This window comes from Muscardinus avellanarius, assembly GCF_963383645.1.
Source record: "Muscardinus avellanarius genome assembly, chromosome: X".
Classification (NCBI taxonomy): domain Eukaryota; kingdom Metazoa; phylum Chordata; class Mammalia; order Rodentia; family Gliridae; genus Muscardinus; species Muscardinus avellanarius.
In genome coordinates, this window is record NC_137792.1 from 96,528,727 (window position 1) to 96,546,235 (window position 17,509).

Below are 17,509 nucleotides of genomic sequence, written 5' to 3' on the forward strand. Positions count from 1 at the left end.
GGGGATGAAACCTAGGGCCTTGTGCATGTTAGGCCAGCATTCTACCTTAGCTACACAGTTAAGCTTTTATTCAGCATTTTCAATGTACCAGGTTCAATTATTTTTAATACACCTTTATTGTTGCATTATAGTCTCACGTCATAATGTAAATCATGTTGATAGTGACATACATGCACATAGTACTTGGTGGACACTCATCACATCCCAATTTCTTGCCTTCCTGATACAGAATATTGAGATTGACGTTAGTATTTTCACATATGTACACAAAAACAACGGCAATAGTTACTTCAGTGAACCGCACTCTTTCCGCTCCCTTTCCCTTAGGTAATTTCCTTGACTCCACTGAAATTTCTCCTCCATTATCTGGAGTTCTGGTATCCCAGTTACTCCCTCGCTTGTACATATTAGAGAAAATATATGACCCTTCACTTTCTGTGACTGGCTAATCTCACTTAATATTATGTTCTCCAGGTCCTTCTGTTTTCCTGAAAATAACATAATTTTGTTCCTCTTTATTATTGATTCTCGAGATCTTTTTATTTCTCCCCTTATTTCTTCTCTGATCCAATCCCCATTCAAGAGTATATCAGTAAGTCTCCATGTATTTATGTAATTTCTTTTGGTCTTTCTGTTGTTGATTTCTACTTTCATTCTATTGTGATCTGAGAAGATGCAAGGGATTATATTACATTTTTTTTCAATTTGCTGCTACTTGCTTTGTTGCTGAGAATGTGATCTGTTTTGGATAAGTTTCCATGGGAAGCTGAGAAGAATGTGTTTTCAGCTGTTGTTGGCTGAAATATTCTGTATATGTCTATTAGGTCCATTTAGTTTATAGTATTCTTTAGGTCTGAAGAGTCTTTACTCATCTTTTGCCTAAAAGATAAATCCAGTGCTGTGGGTGGTGTGTTGAAGTCTCCCAATATTACTGTATTTCGATCTATTTGGACACGATGTTATTTTTTTATTTTTTTGAAGGGGAGTAAATGGTTTATTGAGAGGAGCATGGAATAAGGAAAGATGGCTGAACACCCCAAAGGGGCTGTCAGAATACTGGGGTCCAGCAGTTGTCTTCAGGACAATACTTGCGAGTAGCCCAAGTCGAATGCCTTCAGTTACAAGCTGCTTTCTTCCAGAGTCCACGTAATCAGCCAGAAAGGAATAGGGAAAGTGGCAGAACACCTCTCGGGCCATCGGATCTCTAGTGTCCAGCCGCTGCCTTCAGGACATTACTTGGGAGTAGCCCAAGCCAAATGCCTTCAATTACAGGCAGCTTTCTTCCAGAGAGCCGAGCCACATGCCCTCAGTTGCACTCCACCTTCTCTCAAGGCTAACACGACCTGTAGAGAGAGAAAGAAACGCTCCCTAAAGGGGAGGGGGTCCCCAAGAAGGAAAAACCCCAATGGACATGATGTTCTAAAGAGATTGTTTTATAAAAGTTGGTACACCCAAATTTGGGGCATAAATGTTTGCTATTATAATATCGTCTTGGTGGATAGTTTCTTTTATTAATAAGAAGTGATCCACTTTGTCTCTTCTGATTTTTTTTTGTGGTACTGGGGGGTGAAACCCAGGGGCTTTTCTACCTCTGGGCTATACTCCCAGACCTATTTTATATTTTATTTGGAAACAGGGTCTCACTAAGTTGCTGAGAGCCTCACTAAGTGGCTGAGGCTGGCTTCAAATCTGTGTGAACCTCCTATCTCAGCCTCCCAAGCTCGGGGATTACAAGTGTGCGCCACCACGCCCGGATCTTCTGATGTGTTTTAGCTTAAATATTTTTGTTGAAATGAGTGTTGCTACCCCTGCTTGTTTTTAGTCTCAAATTGAATGGTATATCTTTTTCCATACTTTCACCTTTAGCATATGTATATCTTTGCCTGTAAGGTGAGTGTCTTGCAAGCAGCATATAGTACAATTATGTTCTTTATTCCACATGGCCTGTCTATACCTTTAAATTAGGAAGTTAAAACCTTTGACATTTGTGTTTTTTTTGAGATATAATTTTTGTTTCCTCTTATTTTGAGCTCTATTTTTTGTTTGATGAGGTATTATTTCTCCTTTGCTTATTTGCCTATCTGGTAGAATTTGCCCCTCCTCTGGTTCTGGTATTTGCTTTTTCTTCTTCTTTGTGTTTTATTTCTTTAAGTATTTTCCCTAGTGTTGGCTTGTAGTCATGAATTCTTTTGTTTCTGCTTCTCTTGGAACATTTTTATTTCTTCATCAATTCTGAATGATATAGCAGTCTTGGTTGGAAGTTGTTTTCTTCCAGTGTTTGGAGTGCATCATATCAGCCCTTCCTGACTTTCATGACTTGAATTTAAAAGTCTGAACTAATTTTTCTTGTTTTTCCCCTAAATGTCACCCATTATTTTGTTCTTGTTGCTTTTAAGATTTGTCCCTTGGCCTCTATTTTATTTATTTTTAGTAGTACATGTTGTGGAGAAGTCCTTCTTTGATATTATCTTGTTGATGTTCTGAATATCTCTTATATATTCCTGTCCAAGTCTTCTTCTGTGGGAAAGTCTCTAAAATTATTTCTCTGAAGAGGTCTCTGATACCCTTGGTTTGGGGTTCTAAACTTTCTTCAATGCCTATTATCCATAAGTTAGATTGTTTCATATTGTCCGATATTTCTTGGATGTTTAGGTTGTGTTGTTATACTGTCTTCTCTATATTGTTGACTGTATTTTCAGTTTCAAATGAACTGTTTTTCAAGAATAGTACTCTGTTTTCCATGAGGTCTAGTCTACTAGAGATAGTTTCTGTTATAGTCTTTATTTATTGACTCCTTTATTTCACTCAAAGCCTCCTTTTGGTTCTTATTTAGGGCCTCAATTTCTCTAGTGATATGATTTTTCACTTCCTGTACATTTTATTTGAGGCCTTTCATCATATTGAAGATCAAAATTTAAAATTCACCTTCTGGCATTTTCTTCAGGTCAGTATTGATGACCTCCCTTGTTGGGTTGTGGGAGTTTATTGTTTCCTAGCTGCTCTTCATTCTCATGTTTTAAGAATTCTCAGGTTTGTATTTCTCCTGTCTTGGCATCTTATTCCTCTTTGTGTGAGTTCTATGTTTATTTGCTATCCCTTTCTAATAAGGTCTTTGCTGGAGGTATATATTTGCCTCTACAAAATTGTCTCATAATTGAAAAAATTTTAATGTGGATCATATTGGAAAAGGCATACACTCACATAGTGCTTGGTGTCCTTCCCCATGCTTCCCCTTTCCCCCCTTCCAAAAATGAGTGTCCAGTTTGACCATGCTACATTCACACTTATGCACATACTCAAATGTAGCTCCTCTAATAATCAACCTCAGCCGTCTTCCTTTCCTATCCTACCATTCTAGCGTTGCTGAGGTTTCCCCTCAATTATCTGGAGTCCCTCTGATATCCCTAATACTGTTAGGTTCTGGACTCCCCCCAGGGGGCAGGGGCGGGGCTGGAAGCCAGGAGGCAGGAAGACCCGCCTGCTTACCCTGCAAGGTCCAGGGTCTTTCCCACGGAAAACCACTCCCCTTTGATAAAAAGGGGGACGGAGCGATCCAGAAGAAGAAGCTTGCGAGACAGAGAGATTCCTACACTCGTGGAAGGCTCTCTTCCACACATCTCCCCCACCCCACCCCGCACCCGCGACACGGGGGTGGGGGAGGGAGCTGCCCGGGACTAGTGGGCTGGACTAATAAAAGACTTATGGCACCTGCATGGATGATCTTGTGTGTCTGTGGAACTTGCAAACCTTATAAATACTCCTAAGTTTGGGCGTAGTAGAGAAAACACATGTCGCTTCTCTTTCTGTGCTTGGCTGATCTCACTTAATGTTTTTCAGGTCTATCTTCTTTCAAATGGTGTGATTTTGTTCTTCCTTATTGCTGAGTAGAATCCCATGTGTATTTATTATAACTTTGCAATCCATTCATTTGTTGGTGGAGACCTAAGTTGGTTCCATATTTTGGCTATAACAAATTGTGCTGCTATGAACATGGGTATACATATGTTACTGTAGTTCTCTGATTTCAACTCATTCAGACAAATACCCAGGAGAGGTATAGCTGGATCATATAGTGGCTCTTTTCCCAGTTTTCTAAGGAATCTCCATACTGATCTCCATAGTGGCTTAACTAGTTTGCACTCCCACCAACAGTGTAAAAGAGTTCCTGCTTCCCCACACTCTCACTACCATTTGCTTATTTGACTTCTTTATGCTTGCCACTCTAATTGGGGTTAGATGGAATCTCAGCACAGTTTTGATTTGCATCTCCCTTATGGCTAATGATGTTGAACATTTTTTCATGTATCTATTGGCCATTTGTATCACTTTTTTTGCAAACTGTCCATTCAATTCATTTGCACATTTCTTGACTGGGTTATTTGTTTCGCTAGTGTAGAGTCTTTTGAGATCTTTGTATATTCTGGAAATTAGCCCACTATCAGAATGGTGGCTGGCAAAGATCTTCTCCCATTCTCTAGGCTTTCTCTTTAGGTTCTTGATGGTCTCCTTTAATGAGCAGAAACTTTTTAGTTTGATGCCATCCCACTTGTTAATTATTGCTTTAATTTCCTGTGCTTTGGAGGTCTTGTTGAGAAAGTTACTACCTGTGCCTATATGTTGGAGTGTTGAGCCTATGCCCTCCTCTAGTAGCTTCACAGTCTCTGGTCTAATTTCCAAGTATTTGATCCATCTCTAGTTGATTCTTGTGCATGGTGAGAGGAAAGGATTTAGTTCCATCTTTCTACAAATGGAAAGCCAGTTCTCCCAGCACCATTTGTTGAAAAAGCTGTCTTTTCTCCACTGTATGAGTTTATCCCCTTTGTCAAATATTAATTGATTATAAGTGAGTGGGTTTGTTTCTATATCTTCTATTCAGTTCCATTGGTCTGTATGTCTGTTGTTGTGCCAATACCATGCTGTTTTTTTTTTTTTTACTACTATTGCTCTATAGTATAATTTGAAGTCAGGGATTGTGATGCTTTCTGCATGGTTCTTATTGCTGAGAATTGCATTGTCTATTCTGGGTATTTTCTTTCTCTATATGAAATTCATGACTGATTTTTTTAGGTCTATGTAGAATGTCATTGGGCATTCCAAAGCAACCAATCTAAATTCTTTTACTTCCTTTGTACATTGAACAATATCCAATTGCCTTAGTTCCTTGATACCAGGCTGTTTGATGCCTCGATATTCCTTGATTTTGCTATTTCTGTTTCCTAGAATATGCTTATACTTCACTCCTAAAGATTTCAGCATTAAGGCAATCAATATTCATTAATTGTAACATTTTTTGTTTGGTGGTACTGGGGTTCCTGGTAGCCCTTCTACCTCCGAGCTACACTCCCAGACCTATTTTATCTATATATTTGATAGGAATTTCATTGAATCTTTAGATCACTCTTGGCAGAATGGCCATTTTGATGATATTTATTTTGCCTATCCATGAGAATGGAAGATGTTTTCATCTTCCAAGGTTTTCAATTTCTTTCTTTAATGTTTTGTAGTTTTCATTGTAAAGGTCTTTTACATCTTTGGTCAGGTTTATCTCTAGGTATTTTATTGATTTTTGAGGTTATTGTGAATGGGATTGTTTTATTTCTTTCTTTCATTGTGGATTAATTTTTGGCATACAGGAAAGCAACTGATTGATTTATGTTAATTTTGTATCCTGCAACTTTGCTGAATTGGTTAATCAGCTCTAGTAGTCTTTTGGTTGAGTTATTTGGGTCTTCTAGATAAAGGATTATGTCATCTGCAAACAAGGATAATTTTAATTCCTCTTTTCCTATTTTAATTCCTTTGCTATTCTTCTCTTATTGCTGTGGCAAGAGTCTCGAGGACTGTGTTAAAAAGGAGTGGTGGTAGTGGACATCCTTGTCTTGTTCCTGATTTTATAAGAAATTCTTGCAGTTTCTCCTCATTTAATATGATGTTGGCTTTGGGTTTATTGTATATTCCCTTAATGATGTTGATATATATTCCTTCTATTCCAATTTTCTGCAGTGTTTTTTAACATGAATGAGTGTTGTATTTTATCAAATGCTTTTTCAGCATCTGTTGATATGATTATGTGGTTTTGTTCTTGGTTTTATTTATGTGGTGAATACCAGGCACTGATTTGCATATATTAAACCAGCCTTACTTTTCTGGGATGAAACTAATTGGTTGTGGTGTACAATTCTCTTGATATGGTTTTGAATGCGTATAGATAGATAGTATTTTGTTTAGAATTTTTCATCAAAAGATATTGTCTGTAATTTTCATGTTCACCAAAGATATTGCTCTGTAATTTTATTTCCTTAAGGTATCTTTATTTGGTTTGGGTATTAATGTGATACTGGCCTCGTAGAAGGAGCTTGGGAGAATTCCATCTCTTTTGATTTCCCAAAAAAAAGTTGTGAAGTACGGGGATTATTTCTTCACTGAAAGTTTTATAGAATTCAGCTGGAAACTGTCAGGGCCTGGGCTTTTCTTTGATGGTAGAATTTTTATTGCTGTTTCTATTTCTTTGCTTGCTATTAGTTGGTTTAGGCTTGCTGTTTCCTCTTGGGTCAATTAAGTAGGTTATATGTGCTTAGAAATGTATCAATTTCATCCATGTTTTCTAGTCTATTGAAGTATAAATTTTTAAATAGTTTCTGATAATCCTTTGAATTTCCCCCACTGTCTGTGGTGATGTCTCCTTTCTCATTTCTGAGTTTAATGATTTGAGTTGATTCTTTCTTTTTCTGGTTAGGTATCCAGGGGGTTGTCAATCTTATTAATTTTTTCAAAGAACCAACTTTTTGTTTTTTTGATTCTTCGAATTTTTTTTATTTTTTATTTCATTTATTTCTGATCTGATTTTAATTACTCCTGCCTTATGCTGGCTTTGAGAGTAGACTGTTGCAGTTTTTCTAGGTCCCTGAAATGTGTCATTAGGTTGCTTACTTGGTGACACTCTTTTCTTAGTGGGCACTCAATGCTATAAAGTTTCCTCTTAATACCACATTCAAAGTGTCCCATAGATTTGATATGTTGTTTCTCTATTTTATTTAATTACAGGAATTTCTTTATTTCTGCCCTTATTTCTGATCTTACCCACTCATCATTCAATAGTGCATCATTTAATCTTTATTTATTTATTTATTTATTTATTTATTTTTGGTGGTACTGGGGTTCCTGGAAACCCTTCTACCTGCGGGCTACACTCCCAGGCCTATTTTATAGTTTTATTTGGAAACAGGGTCTCTTAAGCCAGCGCAGCTGGCTTCGAACCTGCACAATCCTGTTTCCGCTTCCCAAGCGTGGGGATTACAAGCATGCACCACCACACCCGGCTCAATCTTCATGTATTTAAAAAGTTTCTTTTGGTTTTCCTATTGTTGATTTCTACTTTCATTCCATTGTGTTCTGAAAAGATGCAGAGAATTACATCTTTTGAATTTTCTGGTGCTTGTTTGCGACCCAGGGTGTGATCTATTTTGGAGAAGATTCCATGGGCAGCTGAGAAGAATGTGTATTCTGCTGTTCCTGATTAAAGTATTTTGTATATGTCTATTAGGTCCAACTGGTTTATAGTTTTTTTTAGTTCTGAAGAGTCTTTACTCATCTTTTGCCCTAAAAATTGATCTAGTGGCATAAGGGTGTGTTGAAGTCTCCCAATATTATTGTATTTGGGCCTATTTGAAATCTGATATCCTGAAGGGTTTGTTTAACATTTACTATCATTATATCTTTTTGGTGAATTGTTCCTTTTACTTATTTCTTTTTATTTTATTTTTGGTGGTACTGGGGATGGAACCCAGGGGGCTTTCTACCTCTGGGCTATACTCCCAGACCTATTTTATATTTTATTTGGAAACAGGGTCCCACTAAGTTGCTGAGAGCCTCACTAAGTAGCTGAGGCTGGCTTCGAACTTGTGTGATCCTCTTGTCTCAGCTTCCCAAGCGTGGAGTTTACAAGGTGCACCACCACGCCTGGCAAATTGTTCCTTTTAATAAAAGGAAGTGCCTGTTTTGTCTCTTCTGATGTGTTTCAGCTTAAAGTCTGTTTTATTGGATATCAGTGTTGCTGCCCCGTGACCATTTTTGGTCTCCATTAGCATGATATGTCTTTCTTCATCCTTTCACTTTCAGCCTATGAATGTCTTTGGCTGGAAGGTGAGTTTCTTGAAAACAGCATATATTTGGATTAATATGACCTTTATAATATAATAAAGTCTATGCTGGAGGTATATATTTGCCTCGACAAGACTGTCTCATAATCAAATTTTTTTAGTTTTCCCCCAGATCCTTTTTAGTGCTTAGTTTAGGCAAACAAGTGTCTCTAATTGGTTGCAGGCTATCATATTCTTCTGGTCCAAATTCTGTAGTGTCAGAGAATATGATGTTCTGTTCAGAGTCTGCAGCCCACTGGTTGGCATTTAATGGCCCACAAATACCACCACTGCTCTGTTAACTGTGAGCCTATTAAATTGCAGAGCACTGACCTCTGGCCTCTGTGGCCAGTAGGCCTAAGTTCAGTAGGGCCAGCAATTGATATGTTCTTTTTTAATTGAATGAAAATTTTTTAAATTTATTTTTATTGGTACATTGTAGTCATATATCACATTGGAATACAAGACTTGAGAGGATATACAAGCACACATCATCCAATCAGCCCTCATCCACTCCCCATCCCATTCCCTCCCCCTCCCTCAATCCCATGCTTGTTTGGTGATTGACTTTGATACATTTGTGTATGTACCTCCTTCGTTTTAAAGAGGCTCCATCGTCCCCTATTCCATACCCTCTGATTGGTCACCTTAGTCGCTTCACTATAGGGCCCTTTCTATAGCTCGACCTCTTCCTGTTGCCCCTTTCCTCCTAGTTTTTGCTGATTAGGGGAAGCAGCTGATTTTTATTTTATGCGATATTTCTCTGTGCATGCCGTGTTGCCAATACCGATTTCACTCTTGATGGCCCCAGTAGTGGCCTGGCTACTAGGTGGACTGATCCAGACCTCGCTGGCTCAAGCAGCGGCCTTGCCTCATGGGAGGCCCCGATTCTGGTCTTGCTGGCACTGACACTAATCTAACCCCTCAGCTGGCTCTGATCCCGGCTTTGGAGGCCCCAGTAGTGGCCTTGCCTCACTGCAGGCTCTGATTACGGCCATTGGCCCCGGCACCGGCCTAACCCCTTGGCAGGGTCCAATCAAGGCCTCGGAGGCCCCAGATCCGGCCTTGCCTCATGGCAGGCTCTGATCCCGGCCACGCTGGCCCCAACACTGGCCTAACCCCTCAGCAGGCTCTGATCCAGGCCTTGGAGGCCCCAGCTCTGGCCTTGCCTCACGGCAGGCTCCGATTCCTGCCTTGCTGGCCCCGGTACCGGCCTAACCCCTCGGCAGGCTCCTATCCTGGCCTCGGAGGCCCCAGTAGGGTCCTTGCCTCACGGCAGGCTCTGATACCGGCCGTTGGCCCCAGCACAGGCCTAACCCATCGGCAGGCTCCCATCCCGGCCTTGAAGGCCCCAGCACCGGCCTTGCCTCACGGCAGGCTCTGATCCCGGCCTCGCTGGCCCCAGCACCAGCCTAACCCCTCGGCAGGCTCCGATCCTGGCCTTGGAGGCTCCAGCACCAGCCTTGCCTCATGGCAGGCTCCATCCCAGCTTTGCAGTCTCCGTCGCCGGCCTCAACCCTCGGCAGGTTCCAATCTGAACACCCTCTTCACCCAGCCATTTGTCCCAAGTTCTCGAGGGTGTGTGGTGGTAGCCTTTTGCCTCTGGGGTTATTACTTCAAAAGTTCTAGGTGTAATGCATCAGATCTTTGCCTCCCCAGAGTACTGGCCACTGCCATTGCCACTGCCTCCACCATTTCAAATCTTTCCCAAGCTCTTTTTCCACTCTGAATGTTGTCCAGTGTTTCTAAGCATGCGCGACGGTAGCATTCGACGTTTGGTGTAATATCTCCAAAAACTAAGGTTGGTAGGATCCGATTTCTGCCTCTCCTGAATACAAGTCTCCACCGCCATCGCAGAGACCGCTTCCAACACTGCCTTCCTCCTAGGTCTCCACTAAACTCTCTTCTTACAGGTGATGTCCAAGATTCTTAAGAATGTAGAGAAGAAGCAGTCCTCCAGGGGACTGGCGTGCTTCGCGCGATCCCGCCCGAGGCCCATAGTCCTGCAACCCGGGCCCTGGCTCTTCCGGGCCCCGGCGTGCCCCGCCTGATATGTTCTGAGCTATGGCCCAGTTTGCTGAGCTTTACTGGCCCAGAGACATTGCTATTGATCTGCTGGTTAAGATACTGTGGACTGCCAGGTGTGGTGGCACATGCTTGTAATCCCCGCACTTGGGAGGCTGAGACAGGAGGATAGCACAGGTTCGAAACCAGCCTCAGCTACTTAGGTTCTCAGTAACTTAGTGAGATCTTGTTTCAAAATAAAATATAAAATAGGTCTGGGAGTGCAACTTAGAGGTAGAAAGCCTCTGGGCTCCACCCCCAGTACCACCATAAAAAAAATATCCTGTGGACCACTGTCAGGCACTGGCATGTATGCATGCCAGGGACAAACTCTCCTGGTAGAGAGAGTGTTGAGTTCCTCTACTGTAGATGAGATCACATGAATCCCTGCTGCCCCTGGACTTCCTGCTTTCAAGGCCCAGTCTCTTGGAGGGAGACATTATGCCAATCTAAGTTCAGGGTTGGGTGGCTCAGTTATTTAGCCCCAGGGACACTGTTGCTGCTCTGGGCAGCTGCAATTACATTAGCCCCTGTTAGCCTCTGGCATTGGTTCTTGTAGTGCCCAAACACAGCCAGGTGACAGTTTATAGCTTTCTGAGTTTTCAAATGAGTAGATTTAGTTATTTCACCGCACATATTTCACGGTTGGCTGTCCTGTGATTATCACTAGGGATTCTGCAAGAGCATGGCAAACTGTAGACTCTAGTTCCCTCCTGTCTGAATGTCCCTAGGTGCTGTCTGTTAATTCACATGCTATCTGACTATACCTTCTACCCCCATCTCCACAGGGGATAATATGCAGACTCACAGACCCAGCGAGTCTGTTCATTACCACCGAAGTTCCTATGGCCAGCCCCACATGGGCTTAGAAAATGGCGCCGTATTCCCCTTACCAGCCAAAACACACAGAACTACTCTCAGTCCTCTGCTCTTTCTGTTGCCTCAGATTCCACCGTGTTTTGACTGTCACTGTTGTGTTGAGTTTTGGCTGCTTTTCTTCTCTTGCCACAAGCAGTTTTCCTACTGGTTGAGTTCCAAGTCTCGTAGCACTTGAAACACACTGTCTTCCTCTATTTTGCCATTTTTAATACCCCCAGGCTTAGCATGGGTAATGATAAGTACCTGTTTCCTCTATTCTCTGCTTTGTGTTACAATGAACTAACAACACTTGCTATCTGATTATATTCCAGCACTTTGTTATTGGTGAATCTACCATGATAATTAATGTTAGTAGATCACACACACTTGATTTGGTAAGGTAACAAGTTAAATTTTTTAAATTTAATTTAAATTGGTGTGTGTGTGTGTGTGTTTGTGTGTGTGTGTGTGTGTGTGTGTGTGTGTTTAGAACTGGGGCTTCAACTCAGGAACACTCTACCTCTAACCTACACCCTCAGCCCTACTTTATTTTTTATTTTGAAACAGGGTCTCACTAATTTTCTGAGGGTCTTACTAAGAGGCTGAGGTTGGCCTCAGAACTGTGATTCTCCTGTCTCAGCCTCCCAAGTACTAGGATTACAAACATGTACCACCACACTCAGCTGGTAAGGTAATGAGTTTAAGGGTCACATAGATGATTTGTCCAATCCCCACTTATAGCTCCATACTGTTTTAAAGACGGAAGATATTGTGAGCTGGAAGAATTTTCAAAGTAGCCAGACTTATTCAAAAGTTGCCATAACTCAGTTCCATTGATGACATTAAGAGGTTTAGCGAGATCAAAAGACCACATAAAATCCTGATGTCACTTTGCCCACATACAGACACATTTTTATAAAATCTGCCCAATGGTCACACAGAGAGAAGCATCTTGCTGCTTAGTGTCCCGTTCTAATTCCTAGGGCTCATAATTATGGAATATTGTATGGGGAAGGATTTTGCCAGCCAGAGAAACAGTGGGAATGTGTTCCTTAATATTTTTCATTCAACTCTAATCTATTGTGTGCCTCCTGTGAGGAGCCTGTATTCTAAGTGCTAAGATTGTTACACTGAAAGAAACCAAACAACCCCTTTTGTTCTCATGGAGCTTACATTCTTGTTGGGAGGAAAGGAGAGAGGACTGCTAAGGGCATGATGGTGGATACCTGTAATCTCAGTACTTAGGAGGCTGAGACAGGAGGATTGAGACCAGCCTTAGCAACTTAGGGAGACCCTGCTTCAAAATAAAACATAATATAGGGGTGAGAATGTAAATCAGAGGTAGAATTCCCCTGGTTTCCATCCCCAGTATTCCCCCTCTTCCTGAAGAGGTATAGGAAAGAAATATATAGAGGGCTGGGGGTGTAGCTCAGTGGTAGAAAGCTCACCTAAATTTGACCCTTGGTACTGCAAATAAAAAATAATATCAGGTGGTGACAAATGCTATTGAAACTAATAAAGCTAATATAAGAAGAGGGAGACAGAGAGCTGGGTGACAAATGTTGGGGTTGTGTGTGCTACTTTGCACAGGATATTTAAATAGGGTAGTTAGGGAAAGCCTGTGTATAGTGCATAGCATTTCATGAGACCCAAATGAAGTGAGGGATGTCAGAGGAAATTGTATTCGAAGTTAAGAGCAGCAACAGGGGTAATAAAGTCTTTTGGTTATTCAGGGAACTTCAAGGAGGCTAAAAGGGCTCAAAAAAGAATGGGTAAAGGGGATAGGTGCTCAAGATGAGGTCACAGAGAGAGAGTTGGCAGATAGTTACTGTGTGAACTGGTGGGCAAATTCAAGGCTTTTAAAATCATATCATGATAAAAGCTACTCTTGGTTTTATGTTTTCTATTTTAGAGTTTCCAGTTGTGAACTAGGCCACTGATAATAGAACAATATTTAGTTGTGGAGGAAGAAGTAGCCAGCATGTATCTCAAAAGCTCATAAGCCTTTATTCTCAACCTAATTGGGAAATAAGAAAATAAGGGCAGGGATTGATACGTGTATGTCATAACAAAGTTATACTCAAGACAGATTAGCTCTCTGTGAATGGCTTAATATTTGGCATGATAACATCTGACATTTTAAAAATGCTTTTAGATCCGTGACATCATCAGACTCTCATTAATAACCTCAGAGGACAGGGAGGACAGTTGACGTCACTGATATGTTAATAGAGGGAGCTTTTACGGTTTACCCCAAGACCACTCAGTGTATGAATCATTATCAGAGGCATGGACTCCTGACTCTTGAGTACACTACCTCCTCATTTCTGGCTAAAAGAATTATTGAGTAACTTTTTGACTCAAAGGTCAGAATGTTGAATCAACCAAAAATATTAATTTGTTTCTCTCAGTTCCCAGGGGCAGAAAAATATGAGCTACAGAGTTGAGCTAGCAAAGGAAAAGGGAACTTTTGTTTCTTCTCTTTTCTTTCTTTTATTTTCTTATTTCTCCCTTCTCCTCCTCCTCCTTCTCATTCCTCTTCTTCTTTGTCTCTCTTTCTCCTCCCCTACCTAGAGCAGGGCCATTGACTGGAAGCTCAAATGCTTTGAAAGCATAGACCTATCCTCAGACAGCAGCTTGGGCATATCAGACCCTGACCACCTTGGGCATATCAGACAATTGACCATCGCAATAGTCAAGGGAACATTTTTCCTCTGTGGCAGAAACCACTTTGGAAGAGTATAGCATCACTAGGCATGGTGGTGCATGTATGTAATCCCAGTACTTGGGAGGCTGAGGCAGGAGGATCATAGGTTTGAGGCCAGCCTCAGCAACTTAACAAGAATCTGTTTCAAAATTTAAAAAATTAGGGCTGGAAGTATAGCTTAGTGATAGAATACCCAAAGTTAACTCTCCAGTCACACACACACACACACACACACTAGCATCCCTCTGAGTCTCATTTATTTTTCTTAATATTTTAACAAATTAAATATCTACCACCATATCCACATTTTACAATATATTTGCCAGCATCTTCCTAATGATACTTAATAAAAAGTGAAAGTACCTATCAGCCAAAATAGCACAGTTCCTTCAACAGTGCTTATTTAAACAGAGGAAAATTATTTTTTGGACAGTCCCAAGTAACTGGGTGGCCAAGAAAAAAATAATTCAGGAGTTCTGAATTCCCGAAGTGAAGAAATAATCCATGTATGATTACAACTTCCTCCCCATTACAAATGCTGGAATCTCCTGAGGCCCAGCCCACAGTGCTCTCCCATTTCACTCTATACTTTCTCCCTAGGCAAGCTCACCGTTCTGTAACTTAATTACCACCTGCAAGTGATTGAACTCCCAATCTATATTCCCAGTTGAAACCTCTCATCTGAACATCAAAGCAGTATAGCCAACTGCCTACTTGACCTCTTTTATGAGATGTTGCAAAGGCCTTCAGACTCAACTTGCCTTCTAAATTTGGTTCTCTTCCAGTCTTCCCTGCCGCAGTGGCTTTCCCTACCACAGTATGTTATACTTAGGGATCTTTTGATACCTCTCTCCACCCTAAATCTTGTGGTATTTGTTTATTTATTTATTCATTTATTTTTGTGGTGCTTGGGTTGAAACCCAGGAGCATTCTACCTCTGAGCTACACCCCCAGCCCTATTTATAATTCTTTATTTTGAAACAGGGTTTCACTGAGTAGCTGAGGCTGTCCGCAAACCAAGTTCCTCCTGTTTCAACCTCCCAAATGATGGGATTAAAAGCGTGCATCACCACAATGGCTATCCTGTGTTTAAAAAATCTCTTATTATTTTTGCAATAAGAGGGAATAGACTTTATTCTAATATGCCTTTATTTGTGTATTGTAATCATACATCATACTGAGGTTTTGTGTAATAGTAACATACTTGTACATAGCACCTGGTGCGTTTGCCTATGGTTGGAACCTTGCTCCTTTACCCTTTATGTCCATAATATTGCAATTGGTATTGATAGACTTACAGATATACATGAGATTGTTTGAACCAATTGCTTTATCAAGTCTTCTTTCTCCCCATCTTACTTCCTTCCCCAAACTCCCTTCTACCATTTTCCTGGTATTTCTCTTCATTGTTTGAAGTCTCTTTTGTTTGCCAGTTTCTCTCTAGCTTTTACATATGAGAGAGAATATATGACCCTTCACTTTTTGAGACTGGCTAATCTCACTTAGCATAAAATTCTCTAGTTGCATCCATTTTCCTACAAATGACAAATCGTCTTTTTATTTCCTAAAAATTTAGAATCCATCTAGTTCTTTTCATCTCAATTGCCACCATTGACTGTGCCAACATTTTTTACCTAGACAAGTGTAGCACCTCCTAATCTCCTCACGTCTGTTTTGACTCCTTTTTAATCTTATCTGTTCTCACTGCAGGCAAGATGGTATTTTCATAAGGAAAGTCATGTCACTCTCACATTAAAACCTTCATGACTTCCTGATTTTTTGTGGAACTCGGGATTGAACCCACAGGGATTCTACCTCTGAGTTAGACTCTCAGCTCCTTTTATTTTTTATTTTGAAACAGGGTCTTCCTAGGTTGCTGAGGGTCTTGCTAAGTTGCTGAGGCTGTCCTCAAATTTGTAATTCTCGTCCCTCAGCCTTCCCAATACTGGGATTACCAGTAGGCACCACCATACCCATTTCTTTATGTTATTCTTACAAAGCTCCTTAATGTAGCCTATAAGGCCTTGCATGATGTGGTACGTGCTTATTTTCCAGCTTCATCTTGACTGTCCTCAGGTCTCCACATTGCAGCCACATTTGTCTTAAAGTTCCTCATGTTGCTATGCCCCCTTTTCATATGAAGCCTTTGCATATTTTTATCTCTCTCTCTCTCTCTCTCTCTCTCTCTCTCTCTCTCTTGCAGTATTGTGGATAGAACCCAGGGACATTCTACCTCTGAGTGACGCCCAAGCCCTATTTTTTTAGTCTTTTTTTTAAATTTTTGAAACAGGGTCTCACTGAGTTGTAAGGAGCCTCACTAAGTAACAGCTGAGGCTGTCCTTGAACCTTGATCCTCCGGTCTCAGCCTCCCAAAGGCTGGGATTAAAAGTGTGTGCCACCACGCCCGGATGATTTCTCTGTCTTAATGGAACACCTGTGCCCTTTTTCTAACCTTTCATTCATCCTTCAGATTGAATTTTGATTAATTCCTTCAGGGAAGCACTTCTTGATACTCCTGACTAGGTCAACCCAGCTGTTAATTAGGTGTACTCTTGTACTTTTAACAGTTCCTTTTTACATTTGTTAGTAGGATTACATCATGATGACAATGATGATGATGATGATGATGATGATGATGATGACTATTTGGTACTGCGGATAGAGCCCAGCTGCATTCTACCTCTGAGCTACAACCCAGCCACTTTAAAATATTTTATTTTGAAACAGGGTTTCACTAAGCTGCTGAGGGTCTGGCTAAAATGTTGAGCCTGACCTCCAACATGTGATCCTCCGAACACTGGGATTACAGGCATGCATCACCATACCTGGCTGATGATTGTTTTTTATTTGAAAATATTGATTGATTGATACCAAGGAGTGGTAGCCAGCAAGGGATGATCTCTTGTCCTCTCCTTCCTTGCCAGAGACTACATACACTGATCCCTTGGCAATGATTTTCTTTCTGCTCTGATCTTGGAAACAACCAGGCATATTTCTGCTTCGTCAGGAAGCAGAGGAAATGTGTTCCTCTGTTTTGATGATTAACTCTAGCCTGTCAACCATTCAAGGCTCCTTGGCTTTGGACAGCAAACCGTTCTCCAAGGAAAGACCAAAGGGCATCAGACCTCAGAAACTGGTGTGCTGGGTCCTGATTACTTGATTGATCGTTTCTCTCCACTGATTGGCTTGTTCCTTGAAAGCAAGAATTCATCATGGGATTCCTAGTGCCAACCACAGTGCCCAGCACATAGTACACTCCTAATAAATACTACTTGAATGAATAACTGAGTGTGTGGAAGCACATTGGATCAGTGCTTTTCCTCCCCTGGGGAAAAATAACAAATAGTTTCCCATATTTTAGTCTTCCTGGGTTTCATATCTATGCTCAAATTCAAATAGTTATCTATGGTTTATAACAATATTTTCTATATTGGCATGGAAAATAGACATTGTTATGGCTCCCATAAATTTAAAAGCCAGTGTCTGGGCACGGAGGCACATGCCTGTAATTCCAGTACTTTGGATGCTGAGAGGGAAGGATACGGGTCACAGCCAGCCTCAGCTACTTAGAGAGGCCCTCCACAATTTAGTGAGACCCTGTTTCATATTTTAAAAATAGGTTTTTAAAATTTTAGGCAGTAGCTTGGAGGTAGAATGCACCTATGTTCCATCCCTAGTACCACAAAAAATAAGATAAAACAGGGCTGGGGATGTAGCTCAGAAAAAGAATGCTCTTGGGTTC

General features: G+C 41.0%; 1 protein-coding gene across 1 annotated transcript in view; it reads left to right on the plus strand.

Moving 5' to 3' along the window:
* LOC308278986 (52 kDa repressor of the inhibitor of the protein kinase-like) overlaps nucleotides 1–16,992 on the plus strand; it is a gene marked incomplete at both ends in the record, with an annotated part of 59,674 nt that extends 42,682 nt beyond the window's left edge. Inside the window, 2 exons of the mRNA XM_080718962.1 lie at nucleotides 16,358–16,416; nucleotides 16,819–16,992. Coding sequence (XP_080575088.1) covers nucleotides 16,358–16,416; nucleotides 16,819–16,992 — 233 coding nt within the window. The remainder of the gene's footprint in view (nucleotides 1–16,357; nucleotides 16,417–16,818) is intronic.
* Between the last annotated feature and the right edge of the window lie 517 nt (nucleotides 16,993–17,509).